The 17879-nt window shown below is 38.9% G+C and overlaps 1 protein-coding gene across 6 annotated transcripts in view; it reads right to left on the bottom strand.

The window, feature by feature from the left end:
* The window catches only part of FRMD3 (FERM domain containing 3), a 152727-nt gene that overhangs the window by 46768 nt on the left and 88080 nt on the right, over positions 1-17879 (bottom strand). For all 6 annotated transcript variants that reach the window (XM_030004863.1, XM_041120968.1, XM_030004864.1 and 3 more), the window contains one exon: positions 12012-12090. In XM_030004863.1, the coding sequence (XP_029860723.1) occupies positions 12012-12090 (79 nt within the window). The remainder of the gene's footprint in view (positions 1-12011; positions 12091-17879) is intronic.

Here is a 17879-nt window from a genome sequence, read left to right as displayed (position 1 = left end):
ATGAAATAATGACAGCAGAAGTAACAAAAACCCACTAAGAGATAGCATGGAGAGTAATTTATTTAAAATGTACAGCTGTTACAATGCTCATTAGTAACGTGAAATAAATTAGAGTAATGTAAGTTTGTTTGAGCACACTGCCTCTCATTAATTACAGGTTTACACAAGGAAACCTCTCTATCGCTGTGGACAAAATAGCACATTGACCACAGTGGAGAGGATTTCTTTCCTTTTCTTTTTTTAATCTGCTAAGAATCCTAGATGAAGCTTTGAGGCAGAAGCAATTGCTTGAGGCCTAGGGGGGCAGCAGGCATAGGGGACTTGCCTGGGGGGAACCTCTCCCATTCCTCTTAGAGCTCTGTTCTTCCTCCAGAAGAACTGGGGAGAAGAAAACAAAAGGCTCCTTCTATCTGCCCTCCACCTTCTACCACATAGCAGCATTATTTCTAATAGCAAGAGGAGAGATGCAGCTGCAAGGCCATCACTTTCTTTTTTGCTTTCTCCCCCAGAGAGCATCCTCCCAGAGATGGACCAACTTACAGCCCAGTGACTCACTGGCAGCTCCTTTCCCAGCCACCTGGCTGGTTACAGCTGCACCATTCAGCAGCCTCACCCCTCTGGGAAAATAAAGCATTTAACCATTGCTTTAGCCAGATAAAGTCAACTATCTGGAGGGTGCTATCAGACCCAGTGGCTTCTGGAGACCATCAGGACATTGCCTGATGCTGCCAGTCCTCTCCAACCCTGAGCTGCAGTGTAGCCAATAAAAATGTGCTCTGTGAATAACACTGATGTCAGACATGTTTTGCCCAAGTTACTTGGTTCTGTGTGTACCGTGAGCTCCTGCACCAAGTATCTTGTCTGAAGCTTACAGGGAGTTCTGGATTTGAGCAAGACTGGAAGCATTATCTGAAGGGCAAGAGAAATTTTCCTCCTTTCCTTGGATTGTTACTAAATGCTATGTAAATAGGAGACAGTTACCACTGAGAAAAGCAATTTGTTCCTATTTTGAACACATCCTTTCACTGCATTACAGTATTATAAGTTTCTACAGGGACCTTGCCCATCAAGGCCTTTTTTTTATTTTGCAACCCCTTTTTTTTTCCTGTAATCAGTGTCCAGTAACAGCCCACAAATTCACCTCCACAATTTGGTACTGCTACAGTACAAGTAGTTCCCAGAGGAGAACTGCATCAGGATGAACCAACGGTCTCAGTGAGATGCAGTAAAAATTCTCAATCGCAATGACAACCTACTGGAAAAAGCTCAGTATATTGATGCAGATACCATACGTAACTTGGGCAAATGAGCAGTCCCCATCCTAAAACTTTTGGTAAATTTTTCCATGGTGAAAAATTGGCTTGTGGTTCTCCAGAGTGACCATTAGCTTGAGGCCAAACTGAGTTCACCTTTTAAGAAGTGCCAAAAAAAGCCACCTGTGAAAGGGCATCCCAAGATTTCACAGCATTGCTTGTTAGATGAGCTGTAAGGTCAACAGATCTTCAACCACACTGCACGTTGGTAGTTTCTGAGTTTGAAAATTACTATAATGAGATACAAAAGTAAATAGGCTTCCAGAAAAGCATATTAACCCACTGTTCCTGACCTACATTGGCAGACATGAGGCTGAGGTGAGAACTAACAATTTGAAGTCTCAGGACTGTGCCAGGTCTGACTCTCCAGCTGTACAGATGGAAGCAAACACTATGAACAGTTACTTTTCCATTAATATTTTGGTATTTAAAAGAAGAATAAACAGTTTTGCAGGAAATTCTTTCCCATGTAACAGGATTAGGTGCCAATGCTGCCTACTGTGACCATCTATTACAAGCCATTATCTTCAGGGCCCAGGAAACATGGAGTATCTTCAAGAATTGACTCAAAGCACCTATTCAAGAGTCAGGTAGCCTCTCTCTCTCTCTCAAATGCTATGCAAGAAATCACAAGTTAGAGTCCTGAAGTGAGATGGCAGGGAGTCCCCCTCCCCGCCCAGTATACAGTTATTCTGTGAGAATAAACCTGAAAACACAAATACATTAATTCAGTAGAATTCAAAACCATTTTTTTTAATACAGGGGGTCAGCCATAAATACAACAGTTTGTGATGGGTCACTAAGATACTACACTGGCACTTAGGATCAAACACAACAGCAGCATCAACAGAAACCCCTCAGGATGAGGGCAAAAACTAATTTCTATGCATTCCACTAAAATTCTATATAGATTAACATGGGAGTTTGGGTGGAAGTGTGCATACTTGTGGTATTTCTAAGCAAATAGTTTGTTGCTGACCAGGAACAAAGATCCTCAATGTCATTATTAAATTTCTGCATCCATAATAGTCTCAGTTGTCTGAGCTAATATTAAACAAGAAATGCATGGGTTTATTTTCCCCAGAAAGAAATCAAACAGGAATAAATATAGGGTTTATACTAGTTTCTTGCTTAAGCCTGTTTGCAATGTGAAACTACCAAAATTTGTCAAAAAAATACCCCCCAAAGTTAGTTTCATTACAATAAAAAATAAATATACTCTTTCAATCTAAATTGCCAATATATGCACTTTTGTCAATTACATGAAGCTAATAAAAAATGTATTATTATCCATTCCCTCCAGCTAAATCACTAGCTCTGCAAGTTGTTCAGAATTAAAAAAAAAAAAAAATCAGAATTAAAAAATTGCAGAAAATTTCCATTACAATTTTTCCTTAACTTCAGGATAACACATTTTTCATTGTCTTGTCTCCCTAACACACCAGGAAATAATTCCTTTCTGTAACAATTGGGAAAACACAAACACATATTCAGTTTTTGCTGAGAGGTATGCTAACAGAAAATAAATAAGAGTAAGCAGAGGATATGTAACAAAAACAGCACATAAGACATAATTTTAGGGAAAAGAACATTTGTGCCTCAGAGCTGATTTCTTCCCAGTGATCATCCTGGGATGACAGAGCTGAACACAAGCCATCACGTAGGCTAGCTTCTGTCACAAACGTGGGCCATAGATGTTATTGATCTGTCTTTGCTTTAAAATATATAATCCCTAGCACTTGCTAGTCTGAAGAAGAAGCTCTGGTTTTCCTCCCTTATGTGGAAGGGCTTTGTTGTTGCAATGTTTCATTGGCTGTTTGGGGGGCACGAGGGTGTCTCTTAAATTGTTCCTGTACCTTTCTATTACACTAATAATTTTTAAAATAAAAATACTGAAGTTTATTTTTTCTGTCACTAAGGTTCTGTGCTACTGAGTTGCTGCATGCATTTGACCATTGAAATCCTTAATCAAATGGTTCAAAATCGCACTTTCAAAGATTTCACTTCTGAGAAAAAAAAAGAGAAAAAAAGAAAAAAAAAAAAGAAGAAAAAAAGAAACATCTCCAAGACAGATGGCAGCAGTCAAGAGGGGAAAAGAGGCACACACCACAGTTCCCAGTAGAGACGAGAAATTCTTAGCTGGGACACAAGGGAAGCACTTGCACTCATAAGAAGGGCAGGGGAATACCCATGCAGAGCAGAACCAGAGAGTCGGAATGTGTTTTTCAGAGACCACCCACACAGCAAGCTGCATAGGATGCTATTCATCTTCAAAGCAAGAAGGCCAGCCTGGAACAAGACTAAGACATTAAGGAGTTTTTTTAAATGAAGGAGATATATGCACTTTGCACTGGAAGCCAACGTTGCAAGCTTTGACAAAGTTTGGCTCAACCTCAGACACTTCCTATAATCCTGATAAAGTACTTTCTGTCCCAGGTCAGCAAAGACCTATGAATGTGTACCTGACTCCTGAATTCAGTAAGGTTGTTGCATGTACTGAAAATTGCCTATACTTACAGAAATAACTTGCAAAATGAGATCTAATTTTGCTGCTTCTCGTGTACTTCTACCACAGCTGTTCTTTCCAAGCCCTGGCACAACTTTATAGTCTGATTTACAGCCCTAAGTACTCAGGCTTACCAGCAAGCTAGTAAATGTATGCTTCAGCGCTTATGCTCCTAAGTGTCTATCATTGGAATAAACTCTTTTCCATCTATTACCTGTTTGCAATACAGATGACTCAACTCCAGGTTAGCCAAGCCCTTCCCGCAACTGCAGATGAAGGGTCAGCAATATCTATTATTGTTTTTAAGCAGGCTTCATGATCCCCAGAGACCATGTTGCTAACTGCTTAACACACAATTTATTTATCTATTTTAAGATGTTCGATGAGGCAGGAAAGCTTTCCCACAGCCAAACTTTGTGGTTTGTCCATGTAGTGTTTTTTCCTTGTATTCAAGTCACTTCACTCATTTTATTCCAGTAACGCATTTCTCCCAGTGTTGTCGCAGCCTTTCCAGCTGACACACACGGTCACCTTGAGATATCCAGCAATGTTTCAAAAACTGTTATCTCAGCGTGGTGTCTGACTTTGACTGCACTGCTCTTTCCCATGCTACTGTGCATACTCAGGTGCAGAGTAGCAGAGGGCAAATGAACGTGTTTACAATATTCCTGGATTGGCTGTCCTCCTCCCCCAGTAGAATTTATGAGTTCTTTATGTATATTATTCTGGACATTAACTTCGCATCCTGTCTTTACTGTAGATATCATCAAGTACACTGCAGAAGCACTGGTTTCCTGCCAAAGTCTATGACTCTAACCTAAACACTAACTACTACATGCTAGTATGTAATACCACAACTAAGAGAACAACTTTTCTATGCTTTACAGTGCCACCTAGATAAAAAGGCTAATAGAAAAAATAATTACATTTTCTAAAAATATAGTTTGTCTATTTACTAATATTTAAGAAGTATTTTGGTATCTTATAATTTAAAGAAAAGCCATCACTCTATTAGCTACCGATAAAACACAATGTTGACAGAAAAATCTGGGAGTCATCACAGACAGGTCTCTGAAATCATCAAGTCTGGGTGCAGCAGCAGCCAAAAAAGCCAATAAAATGTTCAGCATCATCAGGAAAGATATTGTGAACAAGACAGAGGGGCATTTTGCCACTCTTTAAAGCCTTGGTGTAATCACTTCTTGAACATTTTACCTAGCAGTAGCCTCTGCATCCTAACTAAGACATAGCTGAGCTTGATACAGAGAAGAACTAAAATGAGTGAGAGGATAGAGCTGCCCTTACAAGGAGAGATGGTGACTGAGGTGGAATAAGAGTGAGTCTTATGAAATCTTGAGGGTAGTGGGAAAGGCAAACGCAGAACTGCTATTCCCTGAATCCTGCAATACTAGACCTAGGGGGAAGTCAGTGAAATCAGGAAATTGCTTAAGGCAGACAAAAGAAAGTACCTTACACAGCAGGTAGTGAACTAACTGCCTCAGAAGGCTGTGAAGAAAAATGGTATTACTAAGTCCAAAAAAAGCACAAATTCATAAGTAACAGATCCAGCAAATACTACTAAAATGAACAGGCCAGTATGTAATTGTTAAAATTCCTAATACAAGAATTCAAGAAACCTTTTAGTGAATTTGGGTGAGAGGGAGATAATCTATTTGTTTTCTTGTTTTTCTGGAACAATATGAAAGTTTTGTTCACACTAGCATGGCTTTAAATCCATCACAGCATTTGTAAAACAGATACACATGGCAATAAGCACACCACAGTGATATTAGTACAGCAGTTGGCCTATCAATCCACCTAATCAGTCATAAGCCAAATTCTGGCAGAGGAATTAGGAACTAGGGGCATAGCCATCATGACCTCAAAACATAATCTTCATTCAAACACAGAAAAAAAGAAAAATCTATTTCTCTTAAAATATCTAACACCAAAAGTAGTAGGAACTACTTTGTTAACTTATTTGTGAAACTGCATGACTGTCTTTTGTGTTAACAAGCACCTGTAGGAAGAACCGCCCTCCTTGTTCTATGCCTTCTAGAAAGAAGTACTAATGCTAAGGATTCAAACACCATGAAATTAGCAGCACCCCATAACCCCATCCCGAATCTATGTCCCTCCTAGATTGCCAAAATCATCAGAGAAGCTCTGTATCCACAGTATTAAAAAACAAAACAAACAAACAAACAACAAACCAAAACACCAAAACTATTCCTTCAGAAAGATATTGTCCATTTTCTGCCCTGGGTTGAGAGTGGGAAGGTCACTTGAATAACAGCCTTCCAGTAATCTCAAATGTGTCATATCTGTGGTCAGGATCATAACTGCCACTTGGATCTAGCAATATGTGGGCTTGTCCTCCTGGCTTCGGAGCTGGCCAGCGCCTGCATTACAGTGTATGGTCTTTCCTTGGGAAAAGGGAAAAGCATGAAAAATTACCATGCCAGCCACCTGCTTGACAGTACTGGCTACAGGGGGAAAAAAAGCTTTATTGCTACACAAGAATTCCTTTCATTGATGAATAAAGGGGACAAGGGAGTGGTAAGGGACAAGCTTTGGTTTGGATACTGGGTACATAAAAGCCCCACCACAGCACAGGAATAGGTTCTCCTCTGCAAACTTCCACAACTGAACTGCATCTTCTCAGCCCTCCTGCCTTCCCCTCAGAGGACCACAAGAGAACCTCTGAACATGTAAGGTCTCCTCCCACAGGCACAAGGTCCACCAAAAAATCCAGGACTCTCCTGGATAATTTTTTTCCCTGACCCGAATGTTATCTGCAAGCCTGCCAGCACTAAGTGCTCTTACTAAAGTCTCTCATTCATATTTAAGACCTATGCTATTCAATCTGATTGTGAGTCCAATACTGTTAAAACTATAAACTCACTTGCCAACTGCCAATATGGCCTCGAGAAAGCCAAAACAGACAAGTGGACTTGCAGAGGCATCAAAACATAGCCACCATTGCACATCTCAAGAAAAGCAGGACAGGGTACCCAGAGAGGCAGAGGTATTCCTAATGATGCCTGGAACAGGCTTCAGCAGCACAGGCCCACCTCATATTGGCCCACCCTTGGAACGATGAACATATTGCAAGACTTTTCAACTTGCAAATAAATGGTTTGATATTCAAGCATTAACTACCAGCTGGAGCACAATCAGCCTCAACTGGGCTCTCACTTCTGAAGGCAAAAGCAGCAGGCTTTTCCACTACAAGGCAATATCGAGTACAGCTATTTGAGACAGGACTTGTCAAGCACTGCATGCACGCAGTCGTATTGTTCTTCCTCACCCAAGCTAGCTCACTCAGGGCTCTTGAATTTGCCATGATTGCATACCCCAAGACTTTGTCATTTTATATGACTTCCAGTTAAACATTTTTTATCTGCTTTTCTTGTATGAAAGTACTCATTACACTGTTTTATGACAGTCTAGTGATTGAAGAACTGCTTCTTGGATTAGGAAATATGGATTAGGAAAAAGACATGATGAAAGCTAGTTGAAATAATCCATCTTTGTTTAATTCTGCCAGCTACTCACTCGTGCCCTCTTCCAGGTTTGTTTTTTCTGCAATAATCATGGATTACTGCTGATACAGTATTATCTGTAGCATTTTAGATCATTCCTTTGGGACCTCAGAGGACTTTATATTCTCTCATTTTAATTATACATACACAGTATAATGTAGGGATTTGGAGATAAGGAGGCATGAGGCCTGGGACTGTTTTATTACATAAGAAAGAACAAACACTGATTTATTTGCTACCTAGACAAGAACACTGAAAAGAAATAACATAGTAAAAATCTGTGCTCAAGTATGACTGGTCTTTGGATCCATCTGTTCACACTCCCTTGATTGTTCCCATTCTGTTCACATGCAGCATCTCAGGCTTTGTCAGCTCTGGACCCTCCCAGGGCTCTGACCTGTGATCAAAGAATAGTGAAGAGAGGCACAGAGCAAAAATATCTGTGCTTTCCAGACAGTTTAGTGGGATGTTGTGTGTACTACGGATTGAATGACCTCTGTCATTACAACTTCCTTTATGGCAATAATATATATTATATATCTTTGCATGCCACGCCAGCAGAATAATCTTGACCATTGTAGTGAACTCTGGAATATCCTTTTTTCTGCACGTCATTCCGTGCCCATAGCTAAAGAAAACCCCCTCTCACCATCAAGCCTGCCATGCTACCTGGAAAAACAACTGGAAGGCACCAAAAAGATGGGAAAAAAAGAAAATTAGGAGAAAGGGAAATCAGCAGTAATACTGAAAATGTACGTATTCAAGGCCTCTACCCCAATCCTGCGTAGTGTCAGCCAGAAAACAGGCTGCAGAGCAGATGCTGATTTAACAAGAAAAGAAACTGAAATTATGTTTTACGGGTATGCATGGCAGGGAACAAGGGAGATGTGAGGACCTGCTTGTCATGTTGCTATTGCCTAATTAAAAAATAGTAGTTATTACTCCCATTAGGGATGCTCAGTGAAGCCAGTTAAACACTGTTTTCTGAACGTGAAGTTCTTTGTTTTGACTTCATGTCACCTATAAGTGCTAGAAAATCAGATCTAGAAAGCCACAGATGTACCATTCAGAAAAGTCTGATGTCCTCCACATACTACACATGAAGCAGAAGTCAAACCCTCAGAGATGGCCACACTATAGAGGAACATCACTCTTCTAGTAAGGTTGAGCACTTCCCTCTGTTTAAAAGATTACACAAACTGTTCAAAAATCCATATTCAGTTTGTGTTGCAACCTGCTGAGCCTCCAGTGCACCTGAAATAAATTCAGAGGCCCAATCACTTGAGCAAAATAAGTTAAATCCTTTCAACTTTCTCCTCACAATTTTTTAAAAGGCATTGGAAAAACTGCCTGATTAGTTTAACTATTAAAAAGAAAAAGTGTGTCTTTAATCTTTCTCAAACACGTTTTAAACATGTATGGCCTCAGTGCCCCACTGAGGAAGCAGTATTTCCAAAAATAAGGACAGATGTTCTAAATCCATGTTGACACAAGTTAAGGAGCTGAGTTAAGAAGGTTAAGCATTGAAGTGCATTAAGATTTGGACTTTGTTGACAAGTCGGGTTTCAGGTAGTCTGTTATTACAGAAACAAGAGACCTCAAGGCAACAATCCCCTGGCCACTGAAGTTAACTTGTGAATTACAGTCCTAAGGCCAGCTGACTCTAGAGAAAACAGTGATCATGGACCACAGAGCACCTCCTGCTGTGGCGAGAGGCAGAAATTTTGTCCTGAGTCCACAGAATTTCTTATTTAGCAATAATATCTCAAAGTGCCGTAACATCCAGAGGCAGGCACTGATTTTATTTCAAAATCATAGCTGTGGAAGCAATTGTTAATTAAAATGAGAAAAGATGAAAGTAAGCGGTTGGAATGGTACGATGTGACTGACAATATTCACAGGCGTCCTTAGCAGTGGAACGAAATGCAGTGACAGGCAAGCGTGTGGCTTGAACCTTTGCCCAAGGCACTCCTGGCCTCTGAACACATGGTGTACACACATTTTCAGGCTCTTACAAGGGTTATTTTCTATAATATCATAGACAGAGGGATAACTTCAGCTATGTCATTCTCCAACTTAATTTCCTGAAAATAGTTCTGCCCGTAAAACCACAGGCTAACTCAAGGATAACAGTCCAGCCTACCTTACCAAAGGTAGGATAGAAATGAAGCAGCAGTGATCTGAGATGACAAGTACTCAATTTTCTTCCTGCAATTGATATCTAAATCCTGAATAGTATTTCTATCCATGTTATACTATTTTCATGAAATCAAAAAATTTACCCCATACACACACAGCTTCATGTACTGAATAGATGATTATTTTTTTTTTTTTTTCACATCAGATATTGCTGCGGAAGAGCAGGAAAACTAGCTCTTTTTAACATCTTTATGTCTCTGTGGTGTCTCTAAGGTGCTTCATTAAAGATTTATTCCTATAAAGCTTTTACAAAGACTGCATTGACAATAATCCACATGGGGGATTTAGACAGGGTTAATTAATATTCTGAACCAAAGAGTAGTGTGACAATGTGACTGGATGTCCTACTGTATCTTAATTTCATTACCTAAATGGGGACTACTGACGCCTGTCAGATTTCTACCCAGACAAAGAAGCAAGAGAGCAGCTCTGTGACACGCTTTAGGCACAGAGTAGCAGAAATGCAAAGCAGTATTACTGATTTAGCTGACTGTATATACAGCTATGAAGTACAGATGGCTTTTATGTCAAAGGGTGACAATATTATTTCATTTTCAAATCATCTTAAGCACACACTGCTACAAATGTGATTGTCCAGTGAACAGACTGAGCAGAGCTAAGGAAAAAAACAAACAAACAACAACAAACCTACCAAAGAGCCAACTAGCTACCAAGGATTCATGACTGCCCTCTGTCAAATACTAATGGACATTTTTCTTCTTGAATTTCACCAATCATTGCAATTCAAGAAAAAAAAAAATTAACTCAAGCCAATCCAGAGCATCACCTTGAAGCTGACCTTGTGCTTTAGACAGTAAAGCAAATTCTCAGAGGCGAGTTACATGACTACACTTCACTTGCTTATTTCAGGAGCATTTCCTATACTTTGTTATTGTGTAGGAGACCTGGGCAAAGACAAAGCAAAGCTTCCCAAATAGCAACATTGGGAAACTATAAAGCTGATCAGGTACAAAAAAAGGTGTCATGTGCACAAGGTGGACATAAGAAAAGAGAAATTTCTCGTCTTTAAGGTCTTAATAGGATTAGTTTTAACAAAAGACCATAAAACATTTTTCACACAGTAGCTTGACTTTAAAAATTTATTTGAAATGTTCCAGCAAAGCCTAAAACATAGTGAAAGCACAATACACTTCAGTGAGCTAATTCTAGGTGCTTTGCATTTCGATAACACTTCTTCTGGGAGGATATCCAAGTAGTTAAAAAAAATTAATTAATTAAGGCTCTTGAGTGAGGAAAGTCTATACAAAGTTTATACTCTGGCTCATAAAAAGTAAAACATTCATCCAAGGACAAACACTAACAAATAGTGAAAATCCCTTGACTTCCTGGTTTACAACCTGTTCACTCAGCTAAACAATTTCAGTATTTCACCCAAGATAAACAGCTATAATATGAACTGTATGTTCCAGCTGCTCTATACAAACTATAAACTTAACATTCAGCAGAATGCAAGCTGTTCCTGAAACTTTCAGTATGAGACATGGGATAATGAGATCACTCCCATTCATGAAGTGAGTTGTGAGCATAAGAATCTTCAGGGCTTGGGGAAAGCATCAATGAAGAACTCAAGGCAACAAGTGCTCAGGCACTCCATGCTTCTGCAACATGCAACTATTAGTCAGCGGTGTGACCTGCTAACTACAACGCAGTAAGGTGTACATATAGTCCTGCACAGCTGGTGCAGAGGTCAAAAGAGCTGTTACTTTCCTATATTTTTTCCCCCAAGTACATTCCTTGAAAAATACCCAGAGCAACAGAATATTCAGAATGGCTACGAGGAAGGACGAAAGTCCCATTCATTAAGTATGACTGATCTGTTGCACAGCTGTTTTCACAGCATAAGCTGGAAAACTCCGGTGTAATCAACAAGACTTCTTAAACTCCAGAGTAGCTGTCCTTTAAAAACATAAATATATTGTACATCTACATCAGTTTGCTAAAGTTCTATCAGTACTTTAAAAATACTATCATCTTGTTTGTGGTCCTAAAGACACACACAAGAGAAAATTCAGTGAGACTATACACATTCCTTTTGAGAGAGTTAGAGCCATTACTGAATTAAACTTCACAGATTATTTCACAGAAAAAAAAGAAAAACTAAGACACAAAAGAAACTTACTCAAGACTACAATCCTTGCCAGGGGAAGAGTCAGGATAATCCTTGCCCAGTCACTTGATCACTGCTTCTCATTCTGAAAGTTCTTCAACAATATCACTACTTCTATGTATGTTATAGAAAAGTCTCCTTAAACTGCTTTTAAAAATCTATAGGTATCACAATACATAAAAAAGCTATCAGTAGTGCAGATGTCTGTCTACTCTAGTATTTTAGCATAAACAGTAAGAACCCTACCCTACACAGCAAACTGTCTTATTTTGAACTTAACGATATACATTAAATGCACAGACAAACAAACAAAAAAATACCTGGTGAGCTCTTCTTTAATCTTCAAGGGTTCATGTGGGTAGAATTTCACTCTAAAGCACATGGTATATGGTGGATGAGCTGAAACATTATAAAGAAAAAGCATGAGAACAGTAGCAAACAAACATTGCCTCAGCCACTCTGAAGGAGTGGCCTCCAAGAGTCTTACAAAAGTAGCCTGTGTGATGGTTAGCTCTGAAGCATCAGGCAGGGATTCAAACAAAACCAATAAATATTATATATACATATAAAAGGAATAGATCATATGACAAAGAAGGCCAAAGCATGTGCAAAATACAGCTAACGTAGGCAAATCAATTTATAAACAGTTTTGCACCTCACAAGACTTATTGCTTGATCCAAGGAGTACAAAACACATTTGGGCTGCTCCTTTTTGGGTTTTTTTGGCAATTCATAAACAGGAACCAATTGCATCTTGTCACAATGAGATACAAAGGTGTTATGTATATTTGTTATTCCTGATAATGATAAAGCCTAGACTACAAAATGGAAAAAAACATTCATTAAATTTAGCTAATGAAGCTAGAGACAACAGAACTGTTTCTGTTTCCCGTATTTAATAAGACTACATCACCTACTCCTGAGCTATGGTATCAATACCAGGCCTTAAGTGTAATATTTTCACTTCTCAACACAAAGAAAGAAAGAAAGGAAGGAAGGAAGGAAGGAAGGAAGGAAGGAAGGAAGAAAGAAAGAAAGAAAAAGAAAGAAAGAAAGAAAGAAAAAGAAAATTGGAGTAACAGGAATCATTTCAATTCTGCAATCAGTGTCTCTCAGTTTTACATTAATGAACACAGCTTTATATACTACTGTTGTATCTTTGATAGCATTCAAGATACTACCTAATCCTAAGCCAGTTGATCTTTCAGCGATTACAGAAGGGACAGAAAGCAAATTGAAGACTATTATTCTAATCAAAGAGGCATCTTGTGATAATCATGTTAGGGTAAAAGACATGTGAAGACCAAGTAGAAGGCTTAAATATATCACATCAGGCACAATACACAGGTAGGCAGAGCCCTCAGAGCTATATGTAGACAGGTAATGTTCTTGTTTTAAATTCCAGTTCGAAGTGAGAAGGAAAATACTGCATCTTGAAAAGGTAAATGATGTGGGGAAAAAAACCACCTATATTACACAAGCCATGGTAACTGGCCAGCCTGCTCCTAAGAGCAAGAGAAAGCATGGGGTTAGAGCAAGCACCAAGGCAGAACTGCTGTTCAAGCAGCAAGGGCCTCGGCACAGTAAGCCATGCAAGGGTCCTCTTTACCAAAATGTTTACCAGCACGGTCATTTTTAGATGGACATAAGTAGAGGGAAAGCTGAGGCTTCAAACAAAATGGGAACATGTGATCGCTGTGCTCATTTGGGAGTGTCCTACAGACCTGAGTGCAGAATTATAATCCTTTTATTAAAATATTTAACTATGGAATTAACTTTCTGCATATTTACACTAATACTCAACATTTATAGACCCTTACTTTTCACAGGTTGGGGTTTGGGCGTTCTGTTTTGTTTTGTATGCAACTTTTATTTCATAGTAAAGGGCAGATCTATAATATTCTAGTTAGTTTTAAAAGTCCCTTAGTCTTAATGTATACTCAATGCACACAGTCAATCTAACTTTCCTAAATCTTGAAGAGATGGTGCTTTTACAGGAGGAAAATAAGGGAAGGTAGAAGATGAGAGCAAAGAAAATTACAGGGAAAATGAAGGAAGAGAACAGGTGAAACAGAGAATTAGTTATTGTAATCTATAACAGTAATCACTAAGGTACCAGAACATTTTACTGTACCATCTCCTCGAGCTTACTAGCTCACTGCCTTGTATAAACTGCATGTGGAAATTAGTTCAACAATCATCATACTTTGCAAGCTACTTTGACCACAGTGTTTACCTGTATGCTGCAGTTTTCCACAAACACATCTCTGGATATCACATAGTTCCATGTGATGTACAAAAGCAACAGAAAATAAAAATGCATTACATCTTTTGTTATGGTTGGTATCTTTTGGTGGGTTCAACTCCTTCTGGAGATGAAGGAATATTTTCCCCTTTCAAGACCTCACATTGCACCTTTTTAAAAAAAGGTCAGCCTCAACAAAATCTGCTGATTCACATTTTTTTACCTGTTTAAGTAACTACTCATTTAAGACACAAGGAGGAATGTCAGAAGACATGGGGATGGAGAGATGAAAAATACAGAAGAAAAGAAAGCAAGGAAACAATAACAAACAAACAAGAGGAAATGGGGAAAGACAAAAAAGCCTTAAGCGTTCGCTAGGGATGGTTTGAACATTCAAGCTAATCAATTATATACAAGCCCTCTGAAGGCAAGAGAAACACTCAGACTACTTTCTGTGGGCTTCAGTATCTTAGACGCGATGGCAGCATTGTCTTACAGTGACTGGAAATAGGCTGCAAAACAGAGGACACTGTTAAGTCCTCCCTGCCCTGTAAAGGCAAACTAGAACGTAAACTGAGTTCAGTGTCCCAGAAAGGAAAACAGCCATCCAGAAACACATCGAGTCATGCCGCCTGGACAAGGTGAAAGATAACATAAGTCATCGTAAATGGTTCTGTCTCTTCCCAATAGCCTTCTTAAAACTAAGCAAGGGAGAAAAACTTGCACTTTCAGAATATGGTACCACTTACAAAACATGATAGAAGACCCAACCTGTATTAAATGCGCTAGAGCTCATCCTCAGCAAGAAAGAACTTTTAAATGTCCTGACAGATTTAGAAGTAGTTTGTGCTTGAAATAGGGATGCAGAAATAAGAACACCTAGTGCATGGCTCTGCAAGGCCCTAGCTAGTACAAGCGTACTGCAAGATCCTAAAAATGTACTGAATTTTACCCAGATTTTTGGATGTCAGTGGAATGATTTAAACTTTGGCTGTGGAAAAAAGAAAGAAAGAAAAAAAAGAGTTACAGTAGAAGAGCCACACTCTGGCAGTATATGGTAACCACAGAAAAGCAGCAGCTGCCCCATATGCAAAGAGTATCATAGCGAGGAAAGGACAGCATACACTGCACTAAAAAAATAGCCCAGATTCACTTAATAGCAAAGGTTATGGTATGAAATGTTTTCCTTGCACCAGAAGGACAGTATGTGACAGAAGTATACACCTACGACCAATGCAAAGAATACACAGGAGGTTTGGCAAGGCAGTTTGAAGCCTACTTAGCAAACCTTTTCCTAGACTCAAGCTTCTGTAACAATATTACTCCTCAGCAGTGCAGCAAGCAATACAAAACAAGGCTGCTGCAGCCTGCTAAACAGAGGTCCTTTCTCAGCAACACCTGCAAGAATGGCACAATCCCAACCTGCAATTTGAAATGTTAAAAAGAATATGATCCCCTCCATCCAGTTCATCTCTGGAGATGAAATAAGAAGGTACCCTGCAATTACAGAAGGAAACAGGATCCTCTTCTTCTGTTCATCTTTCCCAGTTAGAAAACCAGCCACAAACAATGAATACTTGAAAGGAGAAGGAGGGAACCCCCACAGCTATCCACTTTCCTCTCCATGTTAATTTTAAAATGGATCATGAGCCTAAGGTTCCTCCAAAAATGCATTTGATGATATGTAAACATTTAGTAAGGCCTTCATCCTACAGATTTTACAGCACTGGAGAAACACACGTGAGACCCTCATATTCTCTCATTCACTATATTCTTGTAGTGGAAAGCAAGATAGGCAGTGAATTGTATCAGCTCAAGAGATGAGATCGTCAAACCAGACAATTCCTCAAGTCCTTGAAAGCAAAATTACTTTCTACCACTTACTCACACATCAAAGTGGAAACATTAACAACAAACCTTTCCAAAACAGAACTCAATTTGTAGAAGAACATTTCTTCAACACAAAACTAGTCTCAATATAATCAGTTTTATAATAGCTATAAGCCTTTTCTTTCAGAGTGGTCCTTTATCTGTCAGATAAGGAGCAGCTGCTGGTATAGCGAAACGCCCAAGGCTTTGTCAGAATTTCCTACCATCACAGGCTTTGCTTTCTCACTAAAAAAGATTCACAATTACAATAATTTCAAAGGACTTTAGCGTGGAGAATAGCATTGACTGCGAATTCCATTGCAATAGGGCAATTAATTTGCCAGTTTATGTGCTAACAGCACATAAGAGATGAAGGCAAAAGAACAAATAAAGCCATTTAAATGATATCAAATGCTGAAACCAGTCATGATCTAGACCCTCATGAAGGAACTACACACACAGATGGAAGGTTTCCAGGCAACTGATTGTATGTTTTTAAGGTTTATTTCAGTTGCATTTAACTCAGACAAACTATTCAGTGTACCTGAAACAGTAAGGATCTCCTAACTAAAAAAACAAAGCTCTAACATCCTGACCAGAACAAAGAGGGATATGGGAGCTGCACCCCTTGGCACAGATACCTATGTGTAAGGGACTGAATCTTAGATGCATTCATTTTTAAGCAAAGCCCACTGAATCATTCATCTTCTGTGTAGATGAAGAGCTTAGAGAGAACGATAAGCCTAAGAAAAACTACACATTCATATTAACATTTTCTTCATTGAAAGATAATTGGAAAAAAAAAACCAAGAAAAAAATACTTATGTAAGCAAAAATTTTTTTTAAAAGCTGGTGAAAAACTTCACTGAAGTTTTAGAAGTGAGAACCAAAGAGGGAGAAGAATGGAAGATTCTCAGCTGCAACTTTTGGGAAGGTTTCCTGTTTGTTTTTAACAACCTGCTTTTCATCCAGCACAAATACTAGCTTCTGTAATGAGCTGTACTGGCAGTGTTGGTTTTTTTGATTAAACACGGAGTACAGATGCATACTGAAAGCCAAATGTGGATGTTTAACTTATCTTCATAGCCCTCAGAATGAAACACTGCAGAAAAATTCCTACGTCTCTCCTTGATGTTACATATTCTCCAAACTACACTACCCTGCCAAAAGTTAGTTATCATTTTAAAAAAAACCAAAAACATTACACTCAAACAGTCTTCATGTTCACTGATGCTGCAGAAGGATCTCTGGGGAACCCTAAGACATATGCTGTTGTTTCCATATACCTCTTCCCCCACCAAATGAATCAGTGGTTCATCCATACCACTTGCTCAGCATGTTTAAGACAGAACACTACTCTGGTTTTATTTTATGCATAAGAGATACCTGATCTATCATAAACCTCAAATTGTGGGGTCTTCTTCATTGCACTCAATTATTTATGGGACAACACAGGGCAAGGTGGATTTTCATCAACCAGTAATAACAATGCTTTAAAGCATGTTATTAAATCTTCATGAGGATCATAGGTAAAGAATATACAGCATCCAGATTAATGCCTGAAGAATCACACAAAACTTCCTGTTTTCACTGTGCATGGATTTATAAACCTCATATTTGATTAAACTCTTTTTCAGATTCGTACTGAGACATGAAAACTGATAAGTTTGTTGAGATTTAAGAATCTTTAGAAAGTTTTGCACAACCCATCTCTGCATCTGGCTTCTTGCTTCCCCTGGGTCATTCCATGTCCTTTCACATTTTATGACAGGATTAGAGATAAGGAAATTAACTTAACAAATTCCAATGGCCTCTCACAGGAGAACATCCTTTTTGCGTTACTCTCCCAGATCATCTGACATGCAAGGCAGCAAGAAAAATATGTAAATTTTGAACTTGCACATCAGAGCAACAGAACTGATTCTGTTCCACTGTCATCAAGAACAAAACCCATGTAGTTGGATATTTCCCATAAAGCACATGACAGGATAGCTGCATACTTATTATACAGAATAACCTTTAAAATTAATGAAAAAAGAGAGAGGGAAAGTGCATGGGAAAACTCTGTTCTTTA

This window comes from Aquila chrysaetos, chromosome Z, assembly GCF_900496995.4.
Source record: "Aquila chrysaetos chrysaetos chromosome Z, bAquChr1.4, whole genome shotgun sequence".
NCBI classification, from domain to species: Eukaryota; Metazoa; Chordata; class Aves; order Accipitriformes; family Accipitridae; genus Aquila; species Aquila chrysaetos.
Note: the sequence above shows the minus strand (reverse complement) of the source record. Positions and strands in the feature narration are given on the sequence as shown.